Here is a 16278-nt window from a genome sequence, read left to right on the forward strand (position 1 = left end):
GATTCAACAGCGTCCGCCAACAGATAGCATTGTGGCATAGCTATCAGAGAGCCGGTGATGGTGATGATGATGGTGTATGTGTAGCTCGCTCAACAGCGAGGTCATCAGCGCTTTTACTCAACTAAACGAGAACAAGTGTGGTTATCAGCTGTTAGAAACGTGCAACAAAATGAAAATTAAAAAATGGAATCCGCAGCCTTCCTGGGACACTCTCACTCACACTGTCGCACAAAACAGCAAAAGACGGATGCCTCAGGGCAGTGTGTGAGTAAAATGTATAAACTATAACCACGCAACGTCTTAAATAGTGGAACAAGGAGCTGTGCCTACATGATCAGTTCAAAAATAAACGATGAAGCGACCACTCTAAGACACATTAAAACCTTCTACCTAAGACACTACTGAGAAGGCGGACAACACAGAATCTTAAAACACGAACCACATTCGGTTCATCAGCACCTAAAGTAGAGGGTAGGTCAACTGGTATGTGGGTTGTGGCCCTCATGGTTTGGTATGAAACACATTCAGTTAAACAGAGGCCTACAGAAACCTGTACGTCACAAGCACTGCATACCAGTGGGTCTTTTTGCCAAAGGAGGACACCATGTGTCAAACGACAATGCCCTGTCTGGAGGTGGGTTAAGAGCACTTGCTCCTACCACCTTGTCAGGAAGGAGGAACGGCAATGTCGTGTCGTGGGTTCCACGGGACTCAGTTTGTTGTTCTCCAATCCTGACTACTCCTCCTACCGCAGATGCTTGACTTTTTGTCTCATTAACGAGATAACTACATGGTCGGGGACAGCACATTCAGAAATTGTTAAGTCCCAAACAGACATCCTTAGCTGCTGCATCACCTTACCCTGAATGCCCCCGTGCCCTGATACCAAGCAGAATGATGCATCGTTTCCCTGCCTCAGTAAGTAGGAAAGGGTGTCATGAATCAGCTGAAGATACTTTCCTGCTGCATGCCTGTGATCGGTAGCCTAAAGGGCATTGCAGATGAGGAATTTGGTGGCAGGAAGCCACCGCATCTTCTAAAGTGCATCCTGGTCATGGTACTGTAACATGCTGTACATGATTTGAGCCTTTCTTGGGCAGCCTCCTTGACCAGTGACAGGGCACACTCAAGCTCCCACATGTACAAGAAGCATTTCTAGTTCTTGGTGTTGGTACAGTTAAAATTCCGACCACCCCTCTCCACCAATGTCTGAAGTTGGCGCAAAGCTGGATCTTGGTTTGCAGTGGCAGGGATCGGACAAAAATAATCCTCCATGGCACTCTCCATGACTACAGGTGTAGACTGTAGACACCCTTTCCGCAGTACAGCCACTTCAGGCCATCTAACACATTTAACAGGTATCCTCTGTATGGCTTTCCATACCTTCGAAGAGCTAGTGGAAGGATTACTCGAGTCCAGAAACACCACTTGCCAAGACCTCTTCTTGTTCTCCCTGACTGTCCATCGTGCTTTTGCCCTTGCGATTCGGAAGTCTGCGAGGTTCATAGCCGAAGGTTGACATTTAAACCGTCGCAAGGCCTTGCATCTCTTCCTGATGGATGGGCGACGCTCATCATTCCACCATGGGACATGTTACTACCGAGGTTGGTGTGAAGACTTGGTGTATCACATTAGTAATATGGTCCACCCAGTCATCTGGACTATCTCCATGTTAGAAAATAGCTAACTGAATGTCCTGTGTCCAGTTTGCTCTGCTAAGTCTCCAATGTAGCGGTTTCCTTTCTGGTTCAAATGGCTCTGAGCACTATGGGACTTAACATCTATGGTCATCAGTCCCCTAGAACTTAGAACTACTTAAACCTAACTAACCTAAGGACATCACACAACACCCAGTCATCACGAGGCAGAGAAAATCCCTGACCCCGCCGGGAATCGAACCCGGGAACCCGAGCGCGGGAAGCGAGAACGCTATCGCACGACCACGAGCTGCGGACTTCCTTTCTGGGACAGCTCTGTCTGAAATCTGGATCCCGATAGGGAAGTGGTCACTGGAATGTAAGTCAGTGACCACTTCCTAGTGTGCAGCATCGACAAGAGCAGGAGAACAGAAAGAAAGGTCAATGGCTGAGAACGACGCCATGGCAGCGTTACAGTGTGTGCTACCACCAGCGTTTTAGAAGGCATAGCTGCTCTGACAAAATAAGGCTTTCGACAACCTGAGCCCTGAGGCACCTTGATGGAGATCCTACAAGAAGCAAGGGTGGAAGGAGTTGTGAAATCAGGTCAGAAAGATTTGCTCTATCCAACTTTCGTTGAGCGGCAGACACGCACTACAGATGGTAAAAGCAAATGGAATGTGCTCCGTGACAACCACTGTTCTGAATAGCTAATGTGAGAGAGATAAAACTGGAGTGGAAGATGTCATTCACAAACATAGCCACTCCACCCTTAGCCCTGTCTCCACTGAGGTCACCTTTCCAATGAGGGTTGTGTCTTATGATCATAGGGGATTCACTACGCGTTTCCTGTAGACACAGAGAGAGAGGTCCCTCCTGTGCCTACAGTTTCAGCTCCTCCAAAAGTGTTCTGTACCCATTCATATTCTGTTGAAGCACAAGAGCCATTTATCTGGGAGGTTTATGTTTTCCACTTGCCCCTCTTGTAGGAGATCCCACTGCAGAAGGAGGAAAAATAAGTGGATTCAATCGAAACAGAGTTCTAAGCCCATGGCCGAGTCATCATCCTCTGGCTGTTCCTGGATCTGTCAAGCCACCTGCCTCGATGCCGCCTTCTTGACAGTACACTTAATCTTCTCCTTCAGATTCGACGACATCGTGGTAGGCTGTGCCAACCCAGTGCGCAGCATTTGCATCAGCAGCAGCAGCACGAGCAGGAGCAGTGGTCACCATTGGAGTTTGCATGGAGACAGCAATAGTTCCATCTGAACTGTCGCTGCCACCAGTGCACTGCCAAGAGTATTTCTTGGTGACGTCTAGGTGGAAACACCCAGTAGCAGGTTTCTTCGCGAGTACTGCAGTAAACGAAGTGGAGAACGTTGAGGTCGAAGGAATTTCTACATCTTTAGTTGAGCATAAGGTACGCACTTAGTCACCCATAACTCCAGGATTTTCTTTCTTCCTTATACGCCATACTCTCTCTGTTCCAAGCTTGATGTGGACCTGAACAATTGACACAAAGGTCAGGAGAGGTACATGTAGTTCCATCAGTGTGGGTGGCCATACCACACTTACACCCAAGAGTGAGAGGGGCTTGAATTTGTGGCACTTGAAACACCTCGTAGGGTTGGGGAAGTATGGTCTGACTTTCAGTCTTAAAAATCCAGCATTAATATAATCTGGCAAAGCTGGTGAATCAAACGTCAATGCAAGTGTCTGATTTTTCCAGTTTTCCCTCTAGATGACACACTACTTGCTTCACCTCAATCACCCCTCCGTCAGCCCATTCCTCCTGTAGCTCTGGTGTGTCCATATGCATGATGTCACTGCATGTGACCACTTCTTGACTGTAGTTAAGGGTACAGAGCTGTTCAACTGCAATACGCTAGTCACTCAAAAATTTGGACTTCGAAAGGTTGTTAACTTGGTGTGATATCACTGTTCCGATCAGCAATGTGCCATTACGCAACCGTTTAACATATTTGTAGGTTCCTACCATACCATCAAAGCCTTTCTGGAAACAGAAGGGCGATACGTTTTCAAACGTACTACCTTCTCACCACAAGAAACTCATTTTGAGACTCTGGCCGCGTTCTGTTATGATACAATGCCTAAACTTCAGAGGAAGATTGTTCAGGAGGGCTATCCTTTCACGCTCGCTTTGAAGGATGGATGTGAGTACTACCAAACGGACCACCCAAACCGTCGGGAGCAACTGCATGAGAAATCGTGGATGCCGTAGCGGTCCCACGAGCAGCTAGGAAAACAAACAGTCTGCCCTGAGCCCCGCTTGCCTGGGTAAGCCTTACACAACTGAGGCGCAACAGGTTCCCCAGAAGTTGCCTGCTAACGGCTGTTCCACTTGAAAAGCCATGCATCTCATCGGGGTGCAGCACACCTTAAGATTGATTTTTTTAAATAGCGGTTTTTATCATCCTCGCGATCCGAGCAGTCAAGCCAAGGACTACATTCCCTGTGGCACACAATGTTTCACCGCCGCACCACATTGTGGTCGCTGAAGCATCCCAGAGTTAATGGTAACAGTGGACTGGCGGTGCTTACCTGTCCCCAGATCAGGAACCCCCGGGTCACCAAACACGTATCCAGCAAACGAATGCTGAACCCCTGCGGGTATCAGAGAGCCATTTGTGCCTACCCTATAATAGGGCATGCTCATAGCCAGAGAGCTCAGTGTGGTGCAAAAGTATGAAGCAAGCAGGCAACCATAGTACAGAGATGCACTCATGCTTCGTACAGATAACTGAGCGAGTTTGAAAGGTGTGAAATTGTGGCCTTCCGAGTGGCGGGATGGTCCTTTCAAAGAATTTTCACGCAATTCGCACGTGCTCCGTCAGGATCGTCGTGTAGTAAGGGCAGCAGTGGCAGATCAAGCAGTTACCACAGCACAGATAAGAGGGCTTATGAGCCCAGACGTGTGATCCTGAACTGTTGCAGACTTGTTATTAGAAGTGGGACTATTGGCACACACACCTATAGCCTGTCTCCCTCTTACGCCACAGCATCGGCGTGCGTGGCTCAACTGGTGCCGTCAGAGAATCACTTGGAAGATGGAACGGCGCGCCGTGGTCTTCAGCTATGAAAGCAGATTCTGCCTGCAAGTAAGTGACGACCGTTTGCTTAGAGGACGTACACCCAGTGAGCGCTGTCTCGTATTCGTCTGGGGCACATTGGCCCACCCAATGGCTTATGGTCTAAGGTACGATAAGTACAACCCTCGTTCACCTTTGGTGTTCTTGGAGGGCTCAGTATGTGCAGAATGTTGTTAGACACGTTCGTTTGCCGTCCTTGTGACGGGAAGGTGATGTGCTGTTCCAACACGACAATGTTCGCCTGTACAGTGCCAGTGACACTCAATGTGCTCTGCAAGACGTCAGCAACTTCCCTGGTCAGCACAATCTCGCGGGGATACGATGGGACGAGAAGCGACTCGTTCCCCAACAAATCTCACAGAACTACGTGAACAGGTCTAGCAGGCGTATTCACCATCTGTACGATCGACTGGATGCCAGAGTCGGCGTCCGTGTTGCCGCGCTTGGAGGGGATACCTAATACTAATATGGGTGTTTCAGCATGGGTCACTGCCTGGTACCTCAGAACCGCCTGTGCTGTTGATCTTTAAATATAATTGTTTCATGTACTCCATAAGCACTGTTACAACAATAAATCTTGAGTGAATTGCAAACCTCTAAAAGGGTCTATATTTTTTCCCGGCAGTGTATTTTTGCATATATAAACTGCTAAATTTCTCAGCTGAGGATGAATTAACATGAAACCGAGGGTCTCGAAAATGGCAAGGAATTATAGAAAATTACTAGTTTTCCAATTCCCACTTGGAATGGATTCGCATCTGATCGTCTGCGGATAACATTTCGTGCATGTAAAGGGCTCTCTTCATTTTTCCACGGACAACAAAATCTGACACTGTTCGAGGGTCCACACGCAGAACGCGTAAATAACAGGTAGTTATTTCTCAAAAGAGAAAGGAAAAGTACCGCTACCCAATAACAAAGGGGAAGGCCTAAGACACGGCAGATGCTTCGGTTAGTAATAGGCGGGTCGCTTATGTACAACCTATAATGAAAGATTTTTAAGACATTTTGACTCAATACTCCCCCCCCCCCCCTCCCGCCTTTTCTCCATTTTAGTAAGAACCACTTTTGAAGTCGGTGCCATGCAATCGACATTTTCCTAGGAATCAAGAGACGGAACTTTTGCGGCTGCTGCTAATATACTCATGAGGTAAACGCTGTTAAAAGAAAGCACCGACCACTTGGATGGGGAGCAGAGAACGCGTGTTTGATTCTCAAATGTTTTCTGTGAATATTTTTTTCATTTTAATTTATTTTCGGTGTTGAGATTGGTAGAAATAGGAGAAACTTATTTCCCTACATTGCTATTATCGCTATTAATTTAAGTACCGTATAAACCCTCCTATTCCTATAAATTTCGATACGAAAAATAATACAAATGAAAAAAAAGTCCTGCAGAATCCATTTGTTAATTGAACGTAAGTTATCTGCTCCCCAGCCAGATGCCTTGGTCGCTATGTCAGATGCGTTTTCATTGAACTTCGTTGTTTATGGGTACATATGAGACTATCGTAAAAGTTTCTTCCCTCGATTTCTGGTAAAATATGTGTCTACGGACTCCATATATGATTATGAAAAATGCTCAGTTATCTACTGATCCCGTTAATTTTGAGAGGTTTTAGCGTCATGAACTCCATGGATGGTTCTCTCAAAAATGGAGGCGGGCGGGGGTATTGAGCCAAAATCTCTTAGTCTTTCATTTTAGGTTGTACACAAGTGATTTGCCAAACACGAGTTGAATTGGATGGTCGAGTCTGAGGCATTCCCCTTGTATGAAATAAATTGCACAAAGAGCGACGTCTGGAACGTAGGCGGAAATGACGAACAAATAACATTCCCCTTGGCTACACGCTCGCATAGTAGTGTTGTGCAGACCTGCGTTCATAATCGGGGTGATAAGTTGAATATTGATAATGACGTACGCACACTTTAATTTTATATCGTGAAAATTTTTATGTTGTGGAAATTGAGAGAATTTGTTGTTATTATAGTTCTTATATCAATTTAAATCAACTGCGTGACGCACGTCCTTCTCAAATTTTTGGAAAGAATGGTTTTCTAATGATGTAGTTCTCCGAAATGGAATTTCTTGGAATTTAACGTAAAAAGTTGTACTCACTGATATAATCAAATTATTGTCTTATCACAATAATTTTATTACAATATGACATGAATACCGGAACATTCTCGTTATTCAGATATTCATGTCGGGAACAATCTGAAATGGTGTTTGTGTACGGCCAAGTAGATGGAATCGGTCGATAGGCAGCAGGGCTATACCAAAACAAGTACCCTCACAGGCACCAATCACATCACACAACATTTGAAGCACTTTTTGGGTGTCTGTGTGATTTTGGGTCCCTTCAGAGAGACGAACGTGCAAGGAGGTGAAGGGCTGTGCGTAAACCAGATTGGAGGACCGGGTTCTGCCTCTCGACCGTTTCCTTCTACTTGGCCGTTCACATACACCATCTCGGCTTGTTCCAGACATGAATACTGGACTTACAATACGTGTTCATAGGACCTTTTTTCCTCGATTTCCAGTCAGGAATCCTTCCGTGCAGGTTATTCGATTCGTTTATGTTGGCCCTGTATATAAATTTAATTAAAACACAAACTTTTCAGTCTTATGCAAAAATTAGCTTTCCGATAACCGTATACTAATACGACTTTTATTGTGAAATAATCATAAAACGGTTTTTAACAACAAAATTACGCCTTATGCTAACATAAATATTTCGGACCAATCATTATTGTTTCAATCAGTTTTTAGTCAATTACATACAATTGTTATGCTACCAGATTGTAAGGAGGGGTTTAACTAGAGATGCACCTGAATAATGAATCTTAAAGTTGAAGGTAATTCCAGTGTGTATGAGCGTGTATATAAGGTTGTGCAATCAGGTGTTGAATCAGTTACACTGTGCAGAATGTCCCTTGTAAAACAACTGGCATTTGTGTGCCGGCCGGTGTGGCTGAGTGGTTCTAGGCGCTACAGTCTGGAACCGCGCGACCGCTACGGTCGCAGGTTCGAATCCTGCCTCGGGCATGGATGTGTGTGATGTCCTTAGGTTAGTTAGGTTTAAGTAGTTCTAAGTTCTAGGGGACTGATGACCTCGGAAGTTAAGTCCCATAGTGCTCAGAGCCATTTGAACCATTTTTGAACTGGCATTTGTTTCGAGGAAGTTATATATTTAGATGAGTTCTTCAGACACATAAATACACTGATGGAAACGCCGAAAAATAGTTATGTAGAGTAGTGAAATTTCGGGAAATGAATTTGTCTAGGTAACATATTTCAGTGATTAACATTGCAAGATCACAGATTAATGTAAGCATAGGTAGGGCACTCTAAATTTTGAAATCGTGGTACATTAATAAAGGTCTAACCGCCAGAATGTTGGATGCAAGCATGCAAACGTGCATGCATTGTGTTGTACAGGTGCTGGATGTCAGTTCGTGAGATGTTGCTCTTGGTTGGTGAATACAGAGACTGTTAGTGCTTTTTGTGGGCGACGCTGGAGTTGTCGTGCAATGATGTCCCATATGAGCTCAACTGGAGACAGATCTGGCGATCGAGGAGGCCAAGACAATATGTCTACTCTCCGTAGAGCATATATGCAGATGGTATCTGTTCTTTCGGACATATCCGAAAGAACAGATTACATCTTCGTATAGATAAGGCTTACCTGCCAATGATCTTCTTCAGTGCGGATGCACTCACATTGCTCAAACTCTTGCAGTAATCGGTAGATTGACTGCCGCGAGTAATGAGTATAGTGGGCAGGGGCACTACAAATGTAGTGTGTGGACAGTAGGTTGGAAATGTGGGTCTCACGGGGAGCGTGCCAGAGATAAGTTCCTGCAGTCACACTGTTCTCTGTGTTCTCGATGGCTCAGTAGGATATAGCGTGTGCTATGTAAACAGGAGATCCCGGGTTCGAGTCCCGGTCTGGACACAAATTTTCAACTGTCCCCGTTGATATTTATCAACTCCTGTAAGCAGCTAATGGTCTAAATGTCACTGAAATTTCACTCTGTAGAGCATGTTGGGTTACAAAAGCGGTATACGGGCGAGCGTTATCCTATTGTAAAATACCCTCTGGGATGCCATTAATGAATGACAGCATAACAGGTCGAATCGCAAGATTGACGAACAAATTTGAAGTCAGGGTGCGTGTGATAACCACGAGAATGTTCCTTCTGTAATAAGAAATAGCGTCCAAGACCATAACTCCAAGTGTAGTTCCGGTGTATCTAGTACACAGACAGGTTGGTTGCAGACCATCAACTGGCCTCCTTCTAACCAACACATGGCCATCACTGGCACCGAGGCAGAACACGTTTTCATCAGAAAAGATAACAGACCTCTACCCTGCCCTCCAATGAGCTCTTGCTTGACATCGCTGAAGTCACAAACGGCGGTGGTTTGTGGTCAGTGGAATGCACGTTACAGGGCGTCTGGCTCGGAGCTATCCTTGATGTAATCGATTTGTACAGTTCGTTGCGTCACTGTGGTGTCAACTACTGCTCAAACTACTGCTGCAGATGCAGTGCGATGCGCTAGAGCCATACGTGGAACACAATCGGTACTCAACGTGGCCCTCCGGAGCCTGGTCTTCTTGCGAACGTACATTCTCGTGAGCCGTTCTGCGAGCAGTCATGTGCAGTGGCTACATTCCTGCCAAGTCTTTCTTTCTTTCTTTTGCTTCCGCATTTATCCCGCATTGTACGCAGGGTCAGCAGGGTTAAGTACGGAATTGGCATGGTTAATTTTAAGGGGTGGCCGGATGCACTTCCTGCCGCCACCCCATACCCCCCGGGACGGAATCAGTGTACCCCAGCTGTCTGCGTCTAGTGTAAATCGTGAAATAGTGTGAATGTGTTTCAAATGTCTGCGAGTCGTGGAACTGAGGCGGGACGTGGGGACCAGCGTGGTATTCACCTATTAGGATGTGGAAAACCGCCTAAAAACCACATCCGGCTGGCCGTCACACCGGCCGTCGTCGTTAATCCTCCGGGCGGATTCGATCCGGGGCTGGCGCGCCTACCCAAGTCCACGAAGCAGAGCGTTTGCACTCTCGGCTACCCTGGCGGGTGGCTACATTCCTGCCAAGTCTTTTTGCAGTATCGCAGAAGCCACAATAAGATTCTCGTAGCCTTATTACAACGACCTCGTTCAAAATCATTGAGGTGTTGATAATGGCGTCTTTGTTGCTTTAAAGGCATTCTTGACTAACAGCGACCCACTATGTCCAATCTCAAAGATAACTGACGATCATGACCGTTACAGCGTGTGTTTAAAGCAAAGCTGATTTGCATTCTGGTAGTGTCGCTACTAGCACCACTCTTATGCGACTGGCGCGAAATGTGAATAGACATCCACATCTACATCATACTCCGCAAGCCACCTAATGGTGTGTGGCGGAGGGTACTTTCGGTACCACTATCTGATCCCTCGAACCATGATCCACTCGCGAATAGTGCGTGGGAAGAGTGATTGTCTGCAAACCTCCGTATTGGCTCTAATTTCTCGAATTTTCTCCTTGGGTCAATACGCGAGATGTATGTGGGGGGAAGTAATATGTTTTTGACTCCTCCTGAAAAGTGCTGTCCCGAAATTTCAATAGTAAATCTCTCCATGATATACAACGCCTCTCTTCTAACGTCTGCCAGTAGAGTTTGTTTAGCATCTCCGTAACGCTCTCTCGCCAGCTAAGCGATCCCGTGACGAAATGTGCCGCTCCTCTATCAGTCCTTCCTTATAGGGATCCCAAATAGATGAACAATACTGAAGAATCGGGCGAACAAGCGCCTTATAAGCCACTTCTTCCGTGGATGAGTTACATTTCCTTAAGATTCTTCCGATGAATCTGAGTCTTGTGTCTGCTTTTCCCACTATCTGTTTTATATGGTCATTCCACATGAGGTCGCTCTGATAGATATTTTACGGCAGACGCTGTCCCCAGCTGTTTGTCATCAATAGTGTAGCTGTACAGTAGTAGATTTCTTTTCTATGTTACATTTATCTACGTTCAGGGTCAACTGTCAGAGTCTGCACCATTCATCAATTCTCTGCAGGTCGTTCTGCAAATTCTTACTATCTTCTGGCGTTGCTAATTTGGTATAAACAACTGCATCATCTGCGAATAGCCTTAAAGAGCACCCGAGCCTTTCTACAACTTCATTTATATATAGCCTGTTGTGAACAGCAACAGTCCTATCACACTTCCCTGTGGTATTGCGGATATTACCTTTACCTCTGTCGATTTAGTTCCGTTAAGAGCGATGTGTTGAGTTCTATCTGCAAGGAAGTCTTGAATCCAATCGCAGGTCTGCTCCAATACTCCGTATGCTTGTATTTTTTTCATTAAACTGCAATGCAGGACGCTGTCAAATGCCTTACTGAAGTCAAGGAACACGGCTTCATCGTTCAGATGTAGAAACACGCCTACGAAACTTCATTTATGTCACACAACTCCTTCTTCGTGTTGCGATTTTTTCCCGTCAATGTATATGACTACTTAAATTTTGTCTGGATTTCTTCTAGCCCTCAGTTGGCAGACTGTTAAAATTAATTAAAACTGATCATTAGTTGATTATTAGTTAGTAGTAGGGAAAGTACCGAATTATATGAGGGCGGAAACACTGCGCAGTGCCGGAAGTTAGTCTTAGTCTATCAGAAAAGTGCGCGATTCCGCATTCTAGAGACGTTATATCATGAATGATGATTATTATTGATTGGCAACTGATTTCGTTGCTCTGTGTTGCACCAGAAAATCATCGACCTCCTAAAATACACAGTAAAAATTTACTGTATGCGACAATGTATTTTCAGCATTAAAAATACTCAAAAATAATTCTAAGGAATAATGTTATGAAATGACCGGTTACCTAAAGACTCAATATAGGTTCGATATTGAAACATATCAAGTATTTTGATATTATAATGACGTACTTACCATATAATCTACTTAAACAAGATCGTGGTTCATTGGCTGGAGGTTCCGTTTTCTGCAAAGAAAGAAAAAAATGTAGGCAATGTAGCGATAAAAACTATATAATCTTATTTTAATGTTATTACAGATCGAAAGATAATATTTCGAAAACTCAGTTGTTAAGACAGTTAATTACTTAATCAATTGTGTGTTTGTGACACACGTTTTCAGTATAAAGGGATATTCCAAACAAAATCCAGTCAATCTTAATAGCTGCCAGCGGAATGATGTAACGAACAACTGCAACGTATTTCAAGTGTCTCCACTTCAGGCCCTTAGTTACATTTATAAAGCCTGAAATGCAGCATCTCTACTTCTTCATGAAAATGTTAAGACTGACATCCGTTTTACAGCTTCCACCTTATCTATAACTGGCGTACCATTCTATAAGCTTACATACATTTTATATCAGTTACGAACTGCGCTAAATCACCATTTCTTTTGTGCCACCTATATAAGTTCATATTACTTTTCCACAAAAGGAAATTCCCTACAGCAATTTTTCCAGTCACAGCATCCTGTTTCATTATAAACAGTATATTAAGGTGCTAAACAGTGACTTCAGTGTTTTAGCGACGATAAACACATTGAACTCGGTGTCCTCTTTCGAGATATTAGGTCGTAGTGAACTGTGTTGCTCTCGCTCCGCCGAGTTCCAGTGGATGCGTAACTGCGGTGTTCAGGCAACCAACGCCTCCATACATAGCATTTTTCTCGCCTGTTTTGCAAAAAATATTACTGAAAACTTTAACATGTGTCATCTGACTAAGTGTGGCCATAGTGGTCTAGTGGGCAGAGCACTAGACTCCAGCTCTGGAGGGCTTTTTCTACTTCCAGTCCCTCCAGGACGGCCACAGGGCCTCTTAGACTGCTATCAAATGAATACTGGACATCTTTCCCGGGGTTAAAAGGTGACCGGGGCTGTTGGTCCCCCACCTTCCCCCTATTAGCGCCGCACTGAAGAAAGGCTGCACTCTACCCGCAGTCCGGCTGATAGCACTGATGCGGGCGTGTGCCGCTGACTGCAACTTCATACTTCTGTGCAGCCACATATCTGAAAGGACAGGATATTTCTTATGCTTGTGCCTTACTACCTAACCCAGTGATAACTGAAGTATTGGCAGTCCCCTGTAAACTGATCATCTTTGTCCCACCACGTTTGCAAGATGGTAGTGGCAGGAAATTTAAAACTTGTAAGATGGCATAGGAGGAAAACTTTTTAGCTTTTATTAAAAGTGCAACAGTCAAACAGCACTTGAAAATGGAAGCTGGCAATAGTGGCAAAATTTTGTAGCATTCATTACAAATGAAACAGCCAACCTCTGTGCATGAAAATCAAAGATGATGTTAACTGTACGCTTTTGGCATCCATTAAAAATGAAACACCCAATCACAACATTTGACAATCTAATTGTGGAGGCGGGAACCTTAAAAAAAGAATTTTAGCATTCATTATTTTGAAGCACCCAGCGACAGCGAGGTATTTTTGTACTAAAAACAGAATAGCCCAGTCAGTACTTATAGACCACCACCTTCAAAAGTATATGATTTTCTTGCACTACATTGAAAAGTATTCAATTGAATTACAGTATAAACACACAAAAAATCTTACACATACCCATTTGGGCACCATATTAAAGGAAGTATTGCTAATACTACCGTATTTTCCATAAAAATGTTTAACCTTGTCGTGTGTGTGTTGAATGACCTTCTTCAACTGAATTTTGTAAATTAGTGTCATTCAACACACACACACACACACACACACACACACACACACACACACACTAGTGTCATTCAAAACACACACACACACACACACACACACACACACACACTCACGCACACACAATATTGGATGTTGGTAATGATGGTCAACTGACTGGGTGATTGCCATTACACCACTGGATCCTGCTAGGTGGGGTAATGACGGTCAGATTACGTGGTGGGACAAAGATGATTAGTTTACAGGGGACTGCCAATACTTCAGTTATCACTGGGTTAGGCAGTGATGGCCAGTTTACAGATTGGGGAAATGATGATGAGTTTAGCAACATTGTAAGAAATTGTCCTGAAAAAAATTGCTCTCGCTACAGCGAAAGTCTAACAAATTCCCCTCTGTGCTACAGTGAAAACTGTAACAAATTGTTGTTGCGTGTTGGTAACCAAATTTAGTAAATGGTGATTACATCTTACAAACACACAGGTTATCATAACTAATAGCGAAATGTCGACACAAATGAAAAGTGTATGATGGTAAAAGCAAAAAGACGCTAATGTAACATGTCTGCAAATTAAGCCATTTCTGAGACGATGTGAATGTGTGTTTAAGAGCTGTCAGTGATTTCAGTATGAAGTGTTGTCCTGCTATCTTCAACTGTAAGTGAAACGTAGACTTTTCGATCAAGTTTACATAGAAATAGGCTCAAATTTATACCCACATGGCCTATCTTAGCGAGAAACGCAATGCTGATTCCTTCAATAAAGATTTTTGTGTCAGGAGTGAATCGATTTTCTATGGTACTATCGATTTTTTTTTTGCTTGTAGAGACAATGATAGCAATAATATCACACATGGAAGAGACATCAAGGTGCATACCAGCTGCAGCTCAACATACAGACACACATCAGGTTATGCACAACACAAGGCACGCAGAGACTGCGGCTGAAGATGAGCTGGCTACAAAAGCTCAGCATCCCATGTTCAAAAGTATCCAGGAGACCTGAATTTTGCATATGCACCAAAAGTGTCCAAACAATCTTAATTTTGTGTCGCTATCAAATGATGTTAATTTTTGTAACGATCAGAGGTATCCAAAAAATCTGTTTTTGCGTCATCATCAAAAGTACCTAAACATCTGAATTTTGCATCATGATCGAAAGTGTCGCAATAATCTGTTGAATGTTTTAATAACGCTCATTATTTATCACACTACTTATGTTAAGTACGTAGATAACTGATATAGCTGGTACGTGATGAAATAACGCTTGATATTTCTGTACACCGTTTTTGAAAGTATAGGAAATTTCGTTAGAAGGCCAAAGATTCTCCCCAATGGATTTGACTTTGCCTGGCATAAAGTGGCGCACATGCCAATTCCATAGGATGGGAATGCAGTATCAGCAAGTCTGAACTTTTCCTTTATCTGACAAGTCTTGTCTTGCTGACCTCAAATACTTTTAACTCTCGGCTTGGCATAACAAGTTAAATATCCTGGATCCTTTGGCCATGCGTCGACAAGCCGGAACTCACTGACTATACGTTTTGATTGTTGTATCAACCTGCAAATTCTTGTGGTTTATCAAGTCAGCAAAATATAATATGCAGAAAACAATGTCAATGAACATTCATGTCAATAATTGATAGATATACAGATCAAATATATGTACAAATACGTGTGAAATAGTTTAAATATGTGTGAAACGTATTTGACATGTGCATAGGTGGGCAAAAGCATGGGTAAACAGCTCATCCTAAACCCCTGGATAATTTCAGTTAAACATGGTTGACGTATTACGTAGTTACGATCTGGAAAGAAATATTGTGGGGTAAGAACCACCAGCCCCTGTTGGGGTCGGGGTGATAAGGTGGGGATGGAAGGAGGTAGAAGAGATGGACAGACAGAGAGAGGGAAGGAGGATATAAACACAGATAGGGATGAGGAGGATGTGGACAGAAAGAGGGGAGGGAGAAAGTGACAGAGAGAGGGCAGATGAGGAGATGGACAGAGAAATGAAAGAGGAGGATATGGACAGAGAGACAGTGCAGGAAGAGATTGCCAGTGAGAGGAGAGGAGGAAATGGACAGAGGAAGGCATGAGAAGGAATAGAGGGGATTGGAGGAGGACAGAGAACGGGAAGAGGAGCAGATGGACAGACAAAGAAGGCAGGAGGAGATGAACAGCAAGATGGGGAACGAGATGCACAGGGAGGAGAGGAGGAAATGCAAAAAGAGAGAGGGAGAGGATGGAATTAGAATAACAAGGTGGAGATGAACAGAGGGGGAAGGAGGAAATGTAATTAGAAGGGGAAGGAGCAAATGGACAGATTTGGGAGGAGCAGATGGGTAGAGAGAGGGGAGGAGGAAATGGAAAGAGATAGGAAAGAAGAGGAATCGACGGAGAGAGGTGAAAGGAGTAGGTGGACAGTGAAAGGAAAGAGGAGGAGATGGACAGACAGAGAAGGAGGGGGAGCTGAAGAGCTAGATGGCGGAGGAGATGTACAGGGAGATGGGGGACGAAGAGATGAACAAAGTGTGTGGTGAGGAGGAGATGGACAAGGGAGGAGGGCGAGATGGAACTAGAGGGGGAAGTAGGAGAAGGACAGAGCAGACGGAGGAGTGGACACAGCAGGAAAGAGCAGATGGACAGGTGGGGCAGGAACAGAGGGACGAAGAGAGAGGTGGGAGGAAACTGACAGAGAGAGGGGAAAGGAGGAGAGAGGGGAAATGATGAGTTGGACTAACAGGGGATTGGAATAAATGCATACCTTTACAACGGCGGGTCTCAACTCTGAATTGTTGGCAAATGAGAG

General features: G+C 44.3%; 1 protein-coding gene across 1 annotated transcript in view; it reads right to left on the reverse strand.

Moving 5' to 3' along the window:
- Window positions 1–16278, reverse strand: part of LOC126092725 (sialin-like) — a 158846-nt gene that overhangs the window by 127698 nt on the left and 14870 nt on the right. The window contains exon 2 of the mRNA XM_049908449.1: window positions 11710–11761. Coding sequence (XP_049764406.1) covers window positions 11710–11761 — 52 coding nt within the window. The remainder of the gene's footprint in view (window positions 1–11709; window positions 11762–16278) is intronic.

This window comes from Schistocerca cancellata, chromosome 7, assembly GCF_023864275.1.
Source record: "Schistocerca cancellata isolate TAMUIC-IGC-003103 chromosome 7, iqSchCanc2.1, whole genome shotgun sequence".
Lineage (NCBI taxonomy): Eukaryota > Metazoa > Arthropoda > Insecta > Orthoptera > Acrididae > Schistocerca > Schistocerca cancellata.